The 20,547-nt window shown below is 45.1% G+C and overlaps 1 protein-coding gene across 2 annotated transcripts in view; it reads right to left on the bottom strand.

Moving 5' to 3' along the window:
- ZDHHC14 (zinc finger DHHC-type palmitoyltransferase 14) overlaps positions 1-20,547 on the bottom strand; it is a 262,390-nt gene that overhangs the window by 106,091 nt on the left and 135,752 nt on the right. For both annotated transcript variants that reach the window (XM_053591335.1, XM_053591336.1), the window contains exon 2: positions 9,662-9,822. In XM_053591335.1, coding sequence (XP_053447310.1) covers positions 9,662-9,822 — 161 coding nt within the window. The remainder of the gene's footprint in view (positions 1-9,661; positions 9,823-20,547) is intronic.

Here is a 20,547-nt window from a genome sequence, read left to right as displayed (position 1 = left end):
ACTGAGAACACGGCAGTGGGCTAGCACTCCTGGAGGAAGGGAGACGGGTGTAGGCGGCTGGTGCAGCGCCGGCTGGTACCCACGAGCGGGCCTCGAGGGTTCATTGCCATGCTCCAGACCACTCGCGCTTTTGCTGACCACGTTCTCAGCCATGCCCATCGTTCTCATCCTTTTCATGTCTCTTGACGCTTTACTTCCCCTCCCTGTAGCCTCTGTGTTCCCTGTTCTCTTGGGGTGACCTTTTCCTCACCCCAGTGTGTCATCATCCTCACCGCATCCCTGGCCTTGTATACGAGAACTGATTATAATCACAGTATGTTCTATTTTTTGGCGAAGCACGTCAACATTGCTCTGTTGCATCCCAGTGCTGACTTGACACAAACTCTAAGTGAAGAGACAACAGTGGAGAGAGAAAGAGGACTGAGATTTTCCCTTCTGTGGCATGAAGTCATCTATTGTCTTTTAGGGAGGAGGTCACCGATTCTACAGAAGAGATTTTTCAATCTGTACACACATACAGATGTGTTAGTCAAGTCCTGAACTGTATAAAGAGGGACCCTAGGAGGAGAAATGCTGCAGTCACCACAGTGCCCCTGAGTCTTAGGGTGAAGAATCCCGGGCTCAGTGCAGTGTGAGCACACAAGTGTGATCTCATCAAGTTAAATAACCCCTCTTACTTTCTCTTCCTGGAAGAAAGAAAATGTCACTTGCCACCCACAAAGCTATCTGGAAGATGGGGAAAAAAATTTTCTGCAAAGGGTATCTGCCGAGACGGTTTTCTAAAGCTGTTGCTGCCAGCGTCCGCCCCGCTCCCTGCACAGCGCCTTTCTCAGCGTCAGAGACAAGGGAGCACCTCGGCATCAGAAACTGGCTTCACTTCCAACACATGGTACAGCCCCGCAAGTCTGGATTTTTGTAGGAAGAATATTATAGGTTCCTGTGAGCGTCCTGAAAGGAAACCACACATCCTTTCAAATCCCATGGAAAAATGACATCTCTGCCCACTTTCCTCCTGCAAACTAGGCCCTTCAAAATCTTGTGGTATTTCCCCAAATACCATCATTTTGAGTTGTGACATCTGGTTTCCAGCTCCCCCAGGCTGGGGATTTCTTTTTTAAAGAGACAATTAGAAATTGAGACATTCAGAGCTGCCACCTGGCATCTGTGCAGGAGACTCCCTGCCCACCCCTCCCCGATGCAATACACACTCAGGGTACCCGGCCTTTTTTTTTTTTTTCCTCTTCTGCACACTGGAAGAAGAAGGGTTGTCTTGGGCCACACATTAAATACACAAACACTCACGAAAATTGATGAGCAGAAAAAGGGTCTGTGCATAATTTTGAGGATGTCTGATACCACAGATACGCAAAACAGTCTTCCTATCACCCTTATGCAGGCCCCCGGGCTATACAGGTTGGACACCCCTGCAGGAATTTAGCATTTTCCTCCAAACAAAGAATCTGTATATTCCTAGGCCGCCATTTGCTTCAGAAGCCTTGGTGTCTTCCAGGAGGTATTTCAGACATGGTGGGACTTCCCTGCCCACCCACTTCACAAACGTCACAGAACATCTAGACAACAGTGAGATTCCCACTGGACAAAAGCCCTCTGTGCCTCCAGGGAGCTGGAGAGGGAGTTAAATTGTCTGGAGTTTTGCTGCAGTTCTTCTTTCTCTACCCTCTGGGGCCCAGGATTTTGGAGCCGGGCCCTCTAACCCTGGCTTGTCGATTCTGAGGCCACGGATGTGCTGGGGACCGCAGCAAACAGGACAGGAAAAGGAGGGTTGGTGACTCTGGCAGTCTTGGGGGAGAAAGAATGCAGCCGATGGGAAAGGGAGGTGCTCCCTGATCCTGGGAGTTGAGAAACCTCCCCCCTGCTCAAGGTCTGGCTCCCCAAAGCAACAGGAGGCGGGCAGGTCCGGGCAGTGGTAAGAGCAGCGGGTGTGACGTAGATGGACTTGCACACATGGGCTCCCAGCTCTGGCCAAATCATGCTTGGCAAATCGATTTCCTTTGGAGTGCTGGCTTCCTTATTAATAAAATAGGGACGTTAACGGTGTCTAAATGTCAGGGAGCAGCTGCTGTATTAAATGAGATAATGCGTGGAAAGTGCGTAACTTGACGCCTGCACAGGAGAGATGCTGGATGGAAAACGGCTTCTAACGTCAGCCTGCCTGTCCGTCACGGCCCAACCAAGTGCATACTCCAAGCCGCACTGGGCACAGGAAAATGCTTGTGCTGGTGCCTGAAAGAGGAAGTTCGACAGCTAATGAGGTGGCATCATAATAACTCTGGCAGGAACAGGGCAGAAGGCAGGAGGGGAGAGAGGATGGAAGGCAGAGGACTCGCACACCGGCAGGTGGGATTCAGTTCTGAGCAGCGCGCTGGGGCCTCGTCAAATGTTCATGAGATGCTGAAATGATCACTGCAAATACAAAGCACGCAAAGGTACATTGCGGTGATTTTAGAGGTGAGTAAGGAGACGCAAATAAGAATCAAGGGAAATGGTCAGAAAATGTCACCATCTGAAAAGAAAACTGGCAGAAAGCAACCAGGTCAGGGACCTATGGTGCCTGCCTTTTCTACCCTCCCAACTTTGGTGGGGGGTGGGCCTGAATGTACCACCGTACATTGAGCAGAATGGACAATAACTACACCATATGCAAAGTGACGATGACGTATATGGAAGATCTAGTCGCAGGTCAGTCACCACCAACAGACTACTCATTAGGGAAAAATAAATTACACAGAAGATTTAAACACGGGTCAATCACAACCAACAGACGCCTCACTCAGCAAAAATAAACTAAACCATCAAATTTTAAAGTTATTTTACAGTGAATATTGACAACAGAAATAACCAACACAAAATTAAACTAATAATGGCTAAAAAAGAAAAACCCAAAACAGCAAAAAACAAAATTTCACAAGGTTAAAAAAAATCAATAAGAAGTCTTAATAGAAATAATAGCTTTATAAAAAATTCATAATGGCAAATTTCATAATATAAAAAGGCCAATCAGTAAAAAAAATCTTAGTTGTAAATTTTACACAAAGAAGAAATTACTCTAATAAAAGTAGTTTTAGTAAAATAAAAATGGAAATGGGAAAAAATTGGGAATAGTTTAAGTGTGCAATAGAGAAAATTGATTAAGGTTTTAAATTGGCTTAAAGAGTATTTTCCTCAGAGAGTATTTTTCTCAACAAAAATCCATTAGTATCATTAAAATTCCAATTAAAATGTTTCTTCTTTTAAACACAGAAGTAAGATGTCTTTGGGGGAAAAATTCCAGCAGCTCAAACTGGTGGGTCAAAACCTCCTATGGCCATGAAAACCTTCCCGGCAAAGGCTGTATCTAAGATGGGGTAGGGCTATGTTGCAGACAAGTGAAACTCTCCACTCGTCTGATCCCCAGGATCAGAAGCTGCTGTATCACGTTTCTTAAAAATCTCATCTAGAGGGTGTCTGTTTCAAGGCTCAGCACCCGTAGCACACGCTAGCCACATACACCGAGGCTAGTGGGTTCAAACTCGGTCCTTGCCAGCTATAGCAACAATCACAACCGCAGTAACAACAACAACAAATAGCCAGGTGTTGTGGTGGGTGCCTGTAGTCCCAGCTACTTGGGAAGCTGAGGCAAGAGGATCACTTAAGTCCAAGAGTTTGAGGTTGCTGTGAGCTGTGATGTCAAAGCACTCTACAGAGGGTGACATAATGAAACTGTCTCAAAAAATAAAAGGGATTAATTTATTGTCATTTGTTCTATGTGCTGCAAGAGCAATTGTTGGATGATGAGAATTTGACTCAAGGTGAAGTGAGGAAGGAGAGTGGGGAGGGTGAGGGAGAGAAACAGACAAAGGGAGGGAGAGAAGGAACGTTCCTGGCAAGCACCCGCCTTGTCTGGGGAAGGGGAGTCCTTCCTACTCTGCAGAAGGTGAGTGCAGACAGTGATTCTTCAGAGTCTGCCACAGCACAAAGGAAAAATTTTAAAGACCACTCACTCAGCTTCCTTTGATCTGATTCCACCCTCACCAAGTAAGTTTAACTCTTATTTTAGTAACTGGGTCACTGTGACTTGTGGGAGGGCTGCCCAGTAACTAGCCTTGCTTTGGGGGCCATTTTGGCTCCTTCCTCCAAGTTGTCAACCCTGGTCTTGGCGCCCTCAGGATGTTGGAGGGTGGGAAGAAATGGCTGGTGTGCAATGTGAGATAGGGAGGTGGCCTGCTGCTTTCCCAGACGTGGATCAGGGGAAAGGTGGATCCCTAATAGAAATTAAGTGCATTGATCCTGCGATTTCTCATACAGCATCCTGCCATTTTTTTGCCAACCCCAGTCAGTGCTTCCTATCTGATCATCCTTGGGTGAACTGACAAAATGAGGTTTCTGAAACTGAAGTTTCCTAGCAAGCCTCAGTGACCCCAGCTGCCCTGGCCCCCTGCTGCTATTCTTTGCTGCCTTTTTAGCTGCAACCTAAGTCATTGGGAACATTCCTTCAGAAGAGAGAAGTGTGAGGCATTTTGAGAGCCTTGCACCAGTCTCTGAAGCCCAGAGCCCTGCTCCTCCCCACCTACTCCTCTCAGAAGCCTGAAGACGGGGAAGCTGATCCCTGGCAAATTTTCAGTAAATTACTCAGACGGCTGATTCCAAGAGGCTATTATGGGTTTGCATAAGTAAGAGATATGCAACAGATAATTATAATCAATAACCCTAATAATACAAAGTTTCCAAATCTAATTTTAATTTTTCCTTCTTTAGTCAGCACCATATAAATGTGTTAAGATTTCACTGAAATATAATCTTATTTTCCAAAGCCAAGTCGTACACAGGAGAACATGAAGAATCAGACCTGCCCCTGAGTGCCTTCTCCAGTGTAGAGTTCAGCTGAATAGACGGGCGATGGCCCCAGAGACACTGTCCTAGCCCCGCCATTTGTTCCTGCCACACTGCAGGTAGCTTCATATGAGCACCTGTGTTTATAGAAGGCGAAGAGAGAACTGGATGGAAAAGGGGGAGAATTAAAAAAAAACCCAAACAACAAACTACATTTACGCTCTACAACGTGCCAGGCACCCTCCCCAAAATCTCTAACCCTGATCAGTGCCTCATAGATACACACTATTACTCTCATTTCACAGATCCGAACCACGGGCCATGGCGTTGAGAACACAGTGGTGCCCGTCAGTCACACAGACTGCAAATCCCTGCAAATCCCTCTTCCTCCTTTTGCTTCTGCTTCTCCCACCCCATCCATCTTTCTCCCCTCCTCTTCCCCTTCTCCTCCTTCCCCCCCCACCAGCTTTACTGAGCTATAACTTTAGGCCATAACCCACTGGAAAGGTGCAATTCCATGACATTTCGTGAGCTCACTGCCTCACCTAACTTTGGACCATGTCCATCATGCCAGCAAGTCCTGCATTCCCATCCCCTAATCAATCAATCCATTTTCTGTCTCTAAAGATTTGTCCTTTTTGGACAAAAAGGGATCACACAATATGCACGTGTCATTTTTCTGCATCTGGCTTCTTCACCGGGTCCACTGTCTTTCAGGAGCAGCCCTGTTGTAGCAGGTGTCAGGACTTTGCCCTTTTCACCACTGAACAGTATTCCTTAGTTTGGATACTACATGTGCGTCATCAGTTCATCTTTTCCTTTTTTTTTTGCAGTTTTTGGCCGGGGCTGGGTTTGAACCTGCCACCTCTGGTATATGGGGCCGGCGCCCTACTCTTTGAGCCACAGGTGCCGCCCCCGCCCTTTTTTTTGGAGACAGAGCCTTAAGCTGTCGCCCCAGGTAGAGTGCTGTGGCATCACAGCTCACAGCAACCTCCAGCTCCTGGGCTCAAGTGATTCTCCTGCCTCTGCCTCCCAACTAGCTGGGACTACAGGCTCCCGCCACAACGCCCGGCTATTTTTTTTTTTTTTTTGGTTACAGCCCTCATTATTGTTTGGCAGGCCCAGGCTGGATTTGAACCCACCAGCTCAGGTGTATGTGGCTGGCGCCTTAGCCACTTGAGCCACAGGCACCGAGCCCATCAGTGCATCTTTTGATGGACATTCGCGTGGCTTCCAGTTTGGGGCTACTATGTATAATGATGCTGTGAATGTTCAGGTACAAGTCTGTGTGTGGAGGTAAGTTTTCGTTTCTCTGGATCACATGCTACCTAACTGTGTTTAACTTTTGAAGGAATTTTGAGACACTGTTTTCCACAGTGGATGTACCATCTTACACTGCCACCAGTAATGCATGAAGGTTCTAGTTTCTCCGCATCCTCACCAGCTTTTGTTGTTGTATTTTTCATTACAGACATTCTAGTGGGTGTGAAGTGGCATCTCAGGGTGGTTTTGATCTGCATTTCTTTACCTAAAGATGTTGAGGAGCTTTTCATGTGCTTATTGGCCATTCATGTCTCTTATTTGATATAACAGACTTTTAAAAAAAATCTGTTCCTACTTTTGCACTGCTGGTGGGATTGCAAACTAACACAACCTGTATAACAGTGGTTCTTAACCTGTGGGTCTGCATTAAAGGCCGCAGCATTAGAAGGTTGAGAACCACTGCTCCATAGAAAGAAGCATGGAGAATTCTCAAAGAACTGAAAGTTGACCTTCCATTTGATACTGCAATCCATTACTAGGTATCTACCCAGAAGACAAGAAAGACGTTTGCACTACAATGTTCATTACAGCTCAATTCACAATCGCCAAGGCGTGGAAGCAACCCAAGTGCCCCCCAATCCATGAATGGATTAACAGCCTGTGGTGCATGTACACCGTGGAGTATACTTTTCAGCCCTAAGAAAAGATGGAGCCTACATCTTTTGTGTTTACTTGGATAGAGTTGAAGCACATTCTTCTCCGTAGAAGTATCTCAAGAAGGGGAAGAGAAGTATCCAATATATTCAATACTCACATGAATCCAACATATAAAAAACATGCCCACCCAAGAAAAAACACAAGTATAGTTTAGTTAGGGTAAGGGGAGAGGTGAGGGGGTGACTGGAGGGATCTCGCCTAATGTGCACAATGTGAGCACGTACAGCACGTCCCCTGGGGGAAGGGCTCAACCCCAACTTTATCTTAGAAAGGAAACAATGTCACCTGAACTTCTGTACCCTCCTATCCATCTTTAAAAAACAAGTCTGTTCCTGATCAACTAACTTTTGGACACATTGGGTTTTTTTCCCTATTTTTATATATTTTGTTTCACTGAATGCCTCTCTAAACTTTATTGTTCCTTTAGTACTGCTTGGTTTTAAATTCATTTACTCTTTTTTCAATAGTTTCCTAAGATGGAAACTTAGTTACTGGTTTTTTTCTACTTTTTGCTCCCTCATAAAGAGAAGTGGCTAGCTTTTATTGTGGCTTGCCCTGGGGGAACTGGGTGGGGGAATTTTGGAATTCAGGCTGGAGATGGGAGCAGCCCCAGAAAGCAGGCCAGGGATCCCAGTATTATCACCCGGTGTTCTGTATCTTTCTTGAATACCACTTCTCAATTCGGCCAAATTCCAGAACCATGAAATGGTGGTTTCTGACCATTTTGTTTTTTTTTACCACTGCTTTTTGTGGAGGAAATACACCAATCTGCTCGCTTCTGCCCTGCCAAAGTCCTGCCTCTAAAGGACTTTGTTTCCTAAAAGGAAACAAAGTTCTGGGCTCACCCTTTCTCCAATCTGGTTCTCTCACAGGATCGATGCCTTTGGGGGCTACAGAGCACAGCTGGTTTTAAAAAAGTATTTAAGTAGAAAGATAGTGCTCGGAGGTTATTAACCTTAGGAAAACAACAGAAATGCACTTGAATAAGTTTCATCCCACTCAGCTTCTTCAATACTTATAAGGATGACAGGAAATTGTGCCGCTTGGAATGTGAATTTGTAACAGCAAATTCTGATGGCACCCTTTAATCTCCACTGTGTAGAAAGGCAGACCTGTTCCTGATCTTGCTGATTTTGCAGGGGTTCCTTGCACTAATTGAGAGGTGGGGGGAGGGGGGATCACTGCAGGAAACTGGATGTTACCCCCAACCTGGTGGCTGGGCCCTTGCCCTGAGCAGAGGATTTTCGAGCTCCATGGTGATGTAAGGTGAGCACAGACTGTGCAGTTTCTGTAGCTCCAGCTCTATTCCTCGAAGGAAAATGGGCCTGATCTTCCTCCCTCTCGCCAGTGAGCTGACTCACTAAACGAATGAGGGCTGAGACCTGCACACCTGGGGTCTAGGCTCCAGCTCTGCCATTGTGGCTCATTTAAGCCCCTCTTTGGGGCTTTGTTTCCTTATTAACAAATCAAGTTTTCCTTATGAGGTTGCTTGGATGTGAGAGATGCAGTAATAGACAAAATGGGTTTCAAAAAGTTATTAAAGTGCTAGAAAGTGTAAGACTTTAAATTATGAATTGGCACGCCCTGCCTGGGAGTCCCAAGATGCACAGGCTAAGACAGAGGCCGTCCTTCTCATTGCTGCTCTTCCTCCCCATCCTTCCCTCAGGGCACAAGACAGCTGCCATCTACCAGACAACACCACTGACTCCCACTTTATTGCTCCCCTCCCAGGGGACAGGGATGGATGATGAAGACAGATCCTGAGAGAAGGATGCAGTGGTTCGTTAGCCCTTGAGGAAGGGTAAGACCAGAATAGACACTATCTAGCAAGATCCACAGCTATGCCTACTTACGCTGCAGATAAGGGGATCTCTCGAGCCAGAGGACAGGAGGAAAACTGGGAGAGACATGTCTCTGCCAAGTGAGTTTTCAGGCTTAAACTTCATGTTCACACTGAGTCATCACAGCCCCTCTGCTGTTCTTGTGAAATTTATCAATGCTCCACAGCAAAGCTTTGTGTTCACAACTGCAAACTTTTAAGAGCGAGAAAAAGCTTTCTTTTTAACTAAAGACTTTAAAAGTAAATGTAGAATATAAATATCTTAATATAATAACTAAGAAAATGCCAGGAAGGCTATGTTAACCAGTGTGATAAAAATATGTCAAATGGTTTATAAAACCAGTGTATGGTGCCCCATGATCGCATTAATGTACACAGCTATGATTTAATAATACAAAAAAATGATAAAAAAAAAGACTTTAAAAGTTTGTTTTGTCAGGGATTAGGATCTGTTTTAATATCTTCAAAATGAGTTATAAACTCCTTAGCCCAGAGTTTTAATACCTGACAAAGAATGAAGCTATTTCAATATATATGACAGATCTGTTTTTGTCATACACACATAAAGGAAATTCTATATTCCAGGTTGGGTCAATGAGACAGCAGTGTGAGCTGTAACCACTCCTCATTTTACGCTGTGGAAACTAGTTAAGCTACAAGGACTGGGAAGGGGACAAGAGAGCAGCAACCTGCGACTGTAGACCTCTCAGGACAGAGGCTCCTCAGCAGAGCACAACTGGACACCTGGGTTTCAGAGTGGGCCGCAGCCCCCGTCTCCAGGGCCGCAGTTCCTCCAGCCCCTCCGGCCTTACCTCCACCTCTTTACAACCGCACCCTCTTTTCAAGTCATCCTGCAACTGACCGCTGTGAGATGTAACCGCACAAGTGAATGAAGACTTACGGCCTCCTTCTTCCCAGGCCACTCATCAGGGCCGGCCAAGCCCTGTCCTTCCACACTGTGGGGGAGCACAGGTGGGAACCGACCAAGTCTAAGGGCAGACCTGCAGTTACCTATTTGCCTTTCCAGGTCTGCGGCTTCATCGGGCGTGGCTCGCGGGAGGACTCCAGGGTCGCTGAAGCTGGTGCGAAGCAGGGTCCCCATCACGAAGAAGAACAAGATGCCGCCAACCACAGGGATGGCCGGGGTGATTTTCACCGCTAGGTACGGACAGCTGTCAACAGGTTGAGAAGGCAGAAGGGGAGAAAGAAAGCAAATACAAGGTCAGGAAGGAACAGTGAGCAGCCTGTACTTTCTCAGAAGCCAGAAGTTCATCTAATTTCTACCAAAAACTCATCCCCACCAAGGATTTACTTGTGGGGAAGTCTGTGTTCTCTCTCGTGAGCAATTTACCCTTGCTTCCCGGCCATGGCAGCCCAAGCCCTCTGGTCCAACAGGAAGACGCTGGCAGAAGAATGAAAATGATTTTGCCTGTATAATCAGTGTGCAGAGCTTGTGCACATTTACATGTGTCCTTTGCACTGTAATCACAGCTTGTGAATCTAGGGGATCCCCCACCCTGCCCTGGAATCACATAATAGGAGAAGACATCAATTCAGAACTGTCTTCCTTACAGCCGGCTTTTCCTGCTCGGGTCCAACAGCTCAGGGATTTTCAGCTAGCACACAACACAGTGAATCAACTCTTAAATGGCAAGAGACTATTTTTCAATATTTTGGATGTATTCTATTCAAAAAATGCTAATGAGCTATAGAAATGAACTTGCAGGCCGGTTTCTGAGGATGATTTAAAGGATTTCAGCAGCTGGAATAGAGCAATCTAGTGCTTTTTAGAGGCACATGAGCTACCCAATTGATGAAAGTGGCTCAACTGTTAACAGTGAAGACCTTTTCACTATCATCATTTTGACAAGCTGACACACAGCAGTGACTGTGACATGTCAGGGACACACTGAAGACTGTGTGAGGCCCCCTGGGAGCTGGCATCTGACATCTGGACTGAGATCCAGGGATCCAGGCCAGGGCAGTGGGCAGTGTCAGGGCCCGGCTGGCTGTCCTGGCCCACTGACTCTCACAGGTGGTGTGGTCAGAAGTGCGAATTAGCTGGACACTGGACCCAGGTGAGGGTGGGGTCTGCAATGCCCATCACCACATTAAATGGCATTGCCACAGAATTGTGGGATTATAGCATCTAGAGTGGAAACCACTGATAGACTGTCTAACTCATCCAGCCAGGAGTGGTGGCTCATGACCATAATCCCAGCACTTGGGAGGCTGAGGCTAGACAATTGCTTGGGGCCAAGAGTTCAAGGCCATGTTGGGCAACATAGCGAGTTCCCATCTCTACAAAAAAATATGCTCTTCCATAGGCTCAAGACACAGCAAAGGGGGAGCCGCAGACGAGGAAACTGGAAAGCCCTGCTCGAGACTAGGGAGCCTGGTCCAGGGAGCCCTGGGGAGCCGCGCCCACTGCTGGGCAGGTCTCTGATGGAAGCTGAAGGGTGTGGGCAAGAGTCCAGGCCGTCAGGGCCAGAGGCCATGACCCCTTCTTATTAAGACCAGAGAATGTTCACACACAGGTCTCTGAGTGGCCTACGGACCTAGACACAGCTACCCAGCAGTTACTGACGCTGATAATGTGTACTGTAGCTACAGGAGAGAATCCCTGGTTCAGGGAAATGTGCACTGAATTATTTAGAAATAAAGTGTCATGGTGTATGCAGCTTCCTCTCAGACAGTCCAGAAAAAATACTGTCTAACGAGAACAAATGGGATAAAATATTAACAGTAGGTGGATCTGGATAAAGGGTACATGGATAGTCTTTGCACTTTTCTTATTCCTGCAACTTTCCTGTAAGTTTGAAATTATTTACAAATAAAAAATTAAAGGAAAAAACTCCCCAAATAAACACAGGCAAACTGAAGGCATAAAATTGAATCTGGTACTAAATAAAAGATTTTAATTGATATATTAGCTGTATGTTATATATATATATGATATACCTTAGATAGGTTATATATGAAGCTAATACAGGGCAGATATTTATACATATATGTATATACCTGGAAAAAAAAATGGTTAGGGAAGAGACCGATGACGTAGAAAAGAATTTTCTAGAATAATTTAAATTCACACTTCAACGTAATTTGAATAGTGGCAGAGAATAAAACAGGCACACGTTTTTCCTCTTTCTAATCTTGAAGGAATTTGAGTAAGAAAAAGTTGGTAGAGTTGGTAAGCCAGCAAGGGCACAGCTGGGCGCTGGGAGCCAGAGCAAACCTGGGCAGGAGGGTGGGTGCCGCCTCCTGTGTCCAGAGCTGTGATTGATGTAGCTCCATTTAGCTTCTCCAAGGATGGGTATTTCGGAACTGTCAGAACCCTCTTGTGAAGGTGACTTAATAGATCAGAGGTTTTGATGTGTTTGTTTTTCCTGGTTTAGGTCTGAGAGGGAACCAGGTTGACCTCAGAGTCTGACTGTTCCAAGTCACAAGGTCACTTCTTCTGAGCACGTTATAGTGAATGAGGGCGCCTGGCCTTGCACCATTTCTCTCACTGTCCCAAGTGTGAGACACATCGGTTGGGAACTCTCAGGGCCACTCTGTGTGGTTGCTTCCCTCTCCCCCAAGGAGATTGTCCCTCCCCTTGCTGATGTGAGGGACAATGTTCGAAAATTACAGATCCGAGTAATGTCTTGGCTATTCGAGGTTTTTTCTGATTCCATATAAAACAAAGTATTACTTTTTCAAGATCTTTAAAGTATGACAGTGGAGTTTTAATAGGAATTGCATTAAAATTGTATATTGCTTTGGGTAATATGGACATTTTAACAATGTTGATTCTTCCCAGCCATGAGCATGGTATGTTTTCCCATTTGTTAACATTTTCAGCTATTTCTTTTCTTAGAGTTTCATAGTTCTCTTTATAGAGATCTTTCATGTCCTTTGTTAGATAAATTCCCAAATATTTCATCTTCTTTGGCACTACTGTGAATGGAATAGAGTCCTTAACTGTTTTTTCAACTTGACTATTGTTGGTATATATAAAGGCTACCGATTTATGAAAGTTGATTTTGTAACCTGAGACGCTGCTGTATTCCTTGATCACTTCTAAGAGTTTTGTAGTAGAATCCCTGGTGTTTTCCAGATATACAATCATATCATCTGCGAAGAGTGAAAGTTTGATCTCTTCTGACCCTTTATGGATACCCTTGATCGCCTTTTCTTCCCTAATTGCAATGGCTAAAACTTCCATTACAATGTTAAAGAGCAGTGGAGACAATGGGCAACCTTGTCTGGGTCCTGATCTGAGTGGAAATGATTTCAATTTAACTCCATTCAATATGATATTGGCTGTGGGTTTGCTGTAGATGGCCTCTATGAGTTTAAGAAATGTCCCTTCTATACCAATTTTCTTAAGTGTTCAGATCATGAAGAGATGCTGGATATTATCAAAAGCTTTTTCTGCATCAATTGAGAGAATCATATAGTCTTTGTTTTTTAATTTGTTTATGTGCTGAATTATGTTTATAGATTTACGTATATTGAACCAGCCTTAAAACCCTGGGATAAAATCAACTTGGTCATGATGTATAATTTGTTTGATGTGTTGCTGGATTCTGTTTGTTAGGATCTTGTTGAATATTTTTGCATCTATATTCATTAGTGATATTAGTCTATAATTTGACTATATTATAAATTGATAGTGATCAAAACAGCATGGTACTGGCACAAAAACAGAGAGGTAGATGTATGGAACAGAATAGAGAACCAAGAGATGAACCCAGCTACTTACGGTTATTTGATCTTTGACAAGTCAATTAAAAACATTCAGTGGGGAAAAGATTCCCTATTTAACAAATGGTGCTGGGTGACCTGGCTGGCAACCTGTAGAAGACTGAAACTGGACCCCCACTTTTCACCATTAACTAAGATAGTCTCTCACTGGATCAAAGATTTAAACTTAAGACATGAAACTATAAAAATAATAGAAGAAAGTGCAGGGAAAACCCTTGAAGAAATCAGTCTGGGCGAATATTTTATGAGGAGGACCCCCCCGGGCAATTGAAGCAGCTTTAAAAATATACTACTAGGACCTGATCAAACTAAAAAGCTTCTGCACAGCCAAGAACACAGTAAGTAAAGCAAGCAGACACCCTCAGAATGGGAGAAGATATTTGCAGGTTATGTCTCCGACAAAGGTTTAATAACCAGAATCCACGGAGAACTCAAACATATAAGCAAGTGATTCCATCTCAGGCTGGGCAAGGGACTTGAAGAGAAACTTCTCTGAAGAAGACAGGCGCACGGCCTACAGACATGAAAAAATGCTCATCATCCTTAATCATCAGAGAAATGCAAATCAAAACTACTTTGAGATATCATCTAACTCCAGTCAGATTAGCCCATAGCACAAAATCCCAAGACCAGAGATGTTGGCGTGGATGTGGAGAAAAGGGAACACTTCTACACTGCTGGTAGGAATGCAAATTAATACATTCCTTTTGGAAAGATGTTTGGAGAACACTTAGAGATCTAAAGATAGACCTGCCATTTGATACTATAATCCCAGAAGACCTAAAATCACATTATAACAAAGATATTTGTACCAGAATGTTTACTGCAGCCCAATTCATAATTGCTAAGTCATGGAAAAAGCCCAAGTGCCCATCGATCCACAAATGGATTAATGAATTGTGGTATATGTACACCATGGAATATTATGCAGTCTTAAAGAAAGATGGAGACTTTACCTCTTTCATGTTTACATGGAAGGACCTGGAACATATTCTTCTTAGTAAAGTATCTCAAGAATGGAAGAAAAAATATCCAGTGTAGTCAGCCCTACTATGAAACTAATTTATGGCTTTCATATGAAAGCTATAACCCAGTTATAACCTAAGCATATGGGGAAGGGGGAGAGGGAGGGGAGGGGAGGAGGATGGGCAGAGAGAGGATGATTGGTGGGATTACACCTACGGTGCATCTTACAAGGGTACATGAGAAACTTAGTAAATGTAGAATATAAGTGTCTTAACACAGTAACTAAGAAAATGCCAGGAAGGCTATGTTAACCAGTGATGAAAATATGTCAAATGGTCTATAAAACCAGTGTATGGTGCCCATGATTGCATTAATATACACAGCTATGATTTAATAAAAAAAAATTAAAAATAGAAAAAAAACCCCTCCCCACCCTCCCCTCCAAATTAGAGATCCGTGTCTTTAACTGAAGTTTCCTGTCCGTGCTCCTGCAGAGACTATGCGCTGCAGTTCAGGTCATCTGCATGTAAGCCCACATCAAGGTGTTCAGAGCCCACCCAGGAAAGAGGAAGGTGGAAAGGTACAGTTGCCTTCTGGGTGATGCTGCCTGCAGGGTCTCTGGGTGTGCGGCTGGAGTGTGGACATGAGTCTGTGCCAGAGCCCTCCCTGGTCAGGGCCTGTGACTTTTCTGATGATAATACGGGGGTGACAGGAAGTCCTTCCATCACTTTAAGTAGAAAACGGTCTCATTTAAGTAAATAAAAGTGTAATAATCCTAGTTAATAATGGAAACTATCAACCTGATTTTAAGTTAACCCCCCTGCACCTGCCCCCTCCCCAGGTTGTCCCCTCCAGGCGCAGCAGGAAGCAGGTGAGGCAGGCAGGCTGGTTCTGTCAACTAGCAGTATAAAGCAGACTTCTGAGTCTCAAGCTCTGAGTTCTCTGGCAGCCGTGGGGAGCCTGAGTGCCCTGCCTGTCTACCTGTCTTCCTCCCTGCAGCTTCTCCAGTCAAGGTAGCCTTCCTCCCACCCAGGGCCTCCTTCCGCCCTCCCTCCTTTCAGGACCCTCTCTCTGCCTTCTCTCACCTGGGAACAGTGACCTCATCCCTCTCCCTGCCACGCTCATTCCTCTCCTTCAATCTCTCCTGCCTGCCTGCCAGCTCCCATCACACACATCTCTCCTCCGAAGCCCTCAGAACTGCCCTGCTCCTGCCAAACCAAGGTCAAGCTCCCACTGTAGCATCCCAGCCCCATCCAGCCTGTCCTCAAGCCTCTCTCCCTGCCCTTTCCACATGTTCCTGCAGGGCCACACCTGACCTTTGGGCAGCTCAGAGGGACTATGTGGGCCCTGCTGTCCAGCCTGCATGTCCGGAGCGCCCTTCCCTCCCTCCTGCTCTCAGCGTGGTAAAGGGCCCCAGCTTTCCAATTCCATCTCAACATGCTTCCTGTGAAGACTTTGTAAAAGGTGTTTCTTGGCTCAGCCCTAAGCAGAAGTGACAGCTCCTTTGTCTGAACCCCAGAACATATTTTTTGTCCTCTCCTGTGCTACCTGTGGCTATCTGTGGACACGCCATGGCAAGACTGGGCCCTGTACCCTTCTGTGTCCTTCACAGCACCTGGCAGGATGCCTCACATGGTAGAAAGTGCTACTAAGTTGATAAATACTTTCCAAGTAGCTGAATGAATGGAATCCATTCTGCGAACGTCACCGTATCACAGGAGAGGTCAAATCAGCCACACCCTCCCAGCAACCCTGCACCTTGTGTCCAGAACTTCTCTGCTCTTCTAAGCTTGCTAGGTCTGGTAGTACCCTTGCACATGCTAAGGATCTGCCCTGCCCACAAGGCTTCCTCAGCTGAGAGGCGACTCCTGAGCTCACTGAGCTGAGGGTGCCCTGTGCTTACATCTGTGAGTGTTAACCGGAACCTCTGAGAGCCCCTCCACTCTGAAGTTCCAGCAGACGAAGCACCTCATATTTGTGCAACTTTGTCAATCCTGGGTCCTTCGTGACTATCCCATCCCCAGTTCTACCAGCTTTTGTGTGACAAAGGACAGTGCTGTGCTTCTCTTTAAAACCCACAACAACCCCCTTTATCAAAGTAATAGAATTCATCCCTCTAACCCAGTGATTTCCAACCAGTGTGCCACAAGGATTTTTAAAAATCATTAATTAAATTATTTTCAAAAGAAGTTTAAAGCACAGTAAGTACATTCTTTTTTTTGATCAACCTAATTTCAGTGTGCGATGGAAGTTTAACTATGGGTTCAAGTGTGCCGTGAGATAAGTATGGTTGAAAAACAGTGAGATCAGTATTGCAGAGAAATCTTCAAACCGCTGCTCAGAAACTCAGGCAGCGTCTGCAATCCTTCCCGGAAAGATGAGGCAAAATGCAAACCCTGCCCACGTCTGTGCATGCCCACCTCTGTAAGGAGGTGAGACTGATGGGACACCCCTGGGGACCCACAGCCCAGCGTGGCCTTGGAGCTGAAGTGCACTGTGCTGCAAATTCTTAGCCTGAGCTCGAATAACTTGGAAATGGCTCCTTTGTGTTTCCGAGCCTCTGTGGCTGGCATCTCCAATTCCAGCACCATCTGTGACGAGGAAGACTCCCTCTGCTGAGGGCCTGGACTGGGTACAAGATGAGGATGCAGCTGCCAAAGATATAAACACCAAATGGAGTCCTATTTCTGTCTCAAGAATTGTGACCTACATACAACCCAGGGCAGCGAGGAAAATGGGCTACAGGCATCTCAGTCTTCATAAAGCTCAGCTGGAAAGTGACAGGGAGAAAAAATAAGAATCTGAAAGCATACGTCTTCATAACGTAACAGAAAGGAGCTAATTCAGTGCCAGATGCTACAATGATAAAAAGCCTTTCCAGAGCCTCCCGCCCCCGAATCGTACACGTCAGCGTGAGGCATTTGACTTTGGACGTGATGATTAAACACCCGTGTGCAAACTGCCACCTCACTGTACACTCCAGGGAGTGATTAGAAAATGGAGCGTTGACAAAAACGTATAAGGAATCTGCTTGGTTTTACTAACAAATTTCTTAAATCTTTGGTAAAAATCTTTTCTGTTTTGATGTTTACACATGAAAAGTGGAACTGTTTTCTGGGCACTACGTTATCTGAGCTCATGCAATCAGTGCATTTGGTCATTTTTATACGTAAACACACACATATATATCAATAGATATACAACTATTTTACCATCAAATATATACCGACATCCCCAAATCAATAATGTCATCAATTTTATATTTATGTCTAGAGACTGGCTCACAGGTCAGAATTTGACATAAAGCCCAAACCCCTGAGACTAAATTAATGTCTCAAACATTTCAGATAGGAAGTCTGGATTTCATTATTGGGTAGCTAGGTCTTTCTTTTTTCCACAGGACATTTTTTTTTGGAGATTAATTTTACTTAAGAAAAAAACCCCAATATTAACAAGATGTGGTAGGGATATTAGAAACAGTGGCCTTTGGAGCAAGTAGAGAATCGTTTTTGATACCAAAGTAATACAAGTCATCTTTTAATTTTTTTGTCTGTGAATGGATACACACGCAAAAAAGTTTCTATTAATTGTAGCTCATGACCCCTAACTATAACAAATGACCTACATTTGATATTTTTGTTCTATCCTGTACGTATAAAGGCATAAACATGAAAATAACTATTTTTTAAACATAAAAATGAGGCACGCATTTATCATTCCACAGGAAGAGGAAGTGGCCTTGCTCCATTTGCTGCTGTTGACTCAGGCAGTTTCTATGTTTCAAAAATCACAAAGTAACCTATTATTTCAAATTTCAATAGTGCAGTGCATTTCAATAATAAAGAGTTAAGGCAACTAAACATAAAATAAAATAATCTGAGCCAATGATTCACATGTCTGAAATAATAACAGAGTAGCATTGTGAAAAATAGAGGTTGTAAGGGTTATAATAAAAATGATCTTTTCAGATGAGTCACCATTCAACAAACGTATTTTTCGCTTATAGGCGAGGACATAAGCGCCATTCACTCTGTGATTTGTTCCTTAATCACATACTTAGAAATAAATGTACCCTACAAGGCAAAGATAAGCACTTTACTTGGAGACAAATGGAGAAAAGAAAAAGTGGATTCAGAAATAACAACCGCTTACAATTCTAGAATGGGAGAAAAAGCAAATAGATGATTTTGTAAAACTCCCAAGAGGGACATTCCCCTGCAAGACGTCCGACGGCAGCAGCTGCTGCTGCCCCTTTTTGCTGATTGTGTTAATTACCGCAGAAGCTTTAGCCAGGAGTCTACCCAAACCTGTACTGAAAGAGGGAATTTAAATAAATGAACTCAGAGGCTCAAGGGGAGAAGTATGACAGAAAAAAGCTGGAAGGAAACGCCCAGACCCTAAGCACAGCCAGCAGAACCACAAGCCATTTGCAGACTCTGCAGGGGGTGTTCCGTCTCATCAAAACTCAGCAAGCTCATGTTTCCACCAGCCTCTGTCTAGCTCTTTCATGTAAGGTCTGTCACTTTCAGGCTTACTACGAAAAGGAGGAAGGTGAAGGTCACTCTATCAAGGTGAAGGAAGTCACTAAGGAATCTGGTTCTCCCTGCAGACCTCCCCAGCAGCTGAACAGTGCAGAGCTCCTGGGTGGGGGAGAAGGGACTCTAGGCCTCATGCAACTTAGGAAGCAGAAAGCTGGGGACAAGAGGTGGTGGGAAGGAGAGCCACTCTCTCCCATCCTGGTGGCCCCAACACCTTCCAAGTACGCAGGACAGAATCCTTATTCTTAACTCATAGCCTCCCAGACTACCCAGATAGATGTACTTATAGACACAGAACCTGGAGATCTTTAGCTTACATATACAGGTTTCAAATCATAATGTGTAAACAGTCCAATTTACCCATCTATTACTGAGAACATGCAAGGGCTTGTTAGTGAAAATTGTGGTGCATCGACATTTTTGCCAAGTAATTTTGAGTTACATTTAAAATTCAAGGAAGTCAGAGAGTTCTTGGTAGTGTCGGAATCACAGGAAAAAAAGACAACAATTTTCTTGTCCCCAAAGTGGCTCTTTAATGACCTAACATGATGACTTAGGCACAGCACCCACACCCCCCAGATTTCCCATTAGTGTCCTGACTCAAATGCTTGATTTGCTGTTTTCAGATCATGTGTGGCCGCCCCGCCCACTGGGTGTTAACTCCATCATCTTGTTCTGGTGCCTCCTGGAACCCTGGCAGAGCACATCAGGACATTCCCTTGGGGCACAAGGGCCATGTGTCGGGAAAGACCTTCACGCACAGGGTGGCTAGAGTAGAGGTCTGGTCCAGTTGGTCCTGGCCCTGCCTGACATGGGGAAAGTGTTCAGTCTCCTGCCGTTCTGGAAGCTCTGTACAGCAAAGTCTTAGCAGGACGTTAGCTCTATCTGCAATTTTGTCTTTCGTCCAGTCTAAGGTCCTCACATTTTAAGATGTTATCAGTAAGGAGAAATGTGCCAAAAAAGAGAATCTTCTCTAATCACATGGGATCTTTATTTTACACTTATTAAAAGAGCTCTTTACACTTATTTAGATACCAATTTGAAAACCATTGTGCATGCATTAAGAAAGAGTGAAATAAGTTGGCCAAAGTATTCCCAATACATCGCCACACTCAGAGCCTGACTTTTCTGCATCCGTTCCTGCAGGCAAAGGTGTCAACGTCAGAGGTCAGCCACTCAGTATCCTCCTGAAGCCACACACAGACACAGCTGCCAGCTCTCCCGGCTCCCTGCTGCCCCTGCTGTCTAATTCCCACACACCAGCCTGGGTCAGATCATGCCCTCTGCTCACAACTGAAGCCAGATGCTGGGGGGTGGGGGGTGCAAAGCCATCTGGCTCCTGCCACCTCTTCGATGTCATTTCCACCCCCCTCTGGCCCACTCTGCTCCATACTCATGACCCCAGCAGCTTTTAGAACACACCAGGTGCCTCTCCTGAGGGCACCTACCTGAGCCATTCCCTCTGCCTGGAGCTCCTTTCCTGCAGGAAGCCAAGAAGCTCCTCTCAGCCACTGTTCAAATACCATCCTCTCCGGAGGGCCTTCCCTGACCAGCTGCTAAAGTCTTAAAATCCCAGCCCAAAGGCGCACCAACCCCCACCCTGCATTCCTAGCACCCAGTTGGCTCCATTTCTCCTCACAG

This window comes from Nycticebus coucang, chromosome 5 (genome assembly GCF_027406575.1).
Source record: "Nycticebus coucang isolate mNycCou1 chromosome 5, mNycCou1.pri, whole genome shotgun sequence".
Taxonomy (NCBI): domain Eukaryota; kingdom Metazoa; phylum Chordata; class Mammalia; order Primates; family Lorisidae; genus Nycticebus; species Nycticebus coucang.
This window is presented reverse-complemented; position numbering and strand designations above follow the sequence as displayed.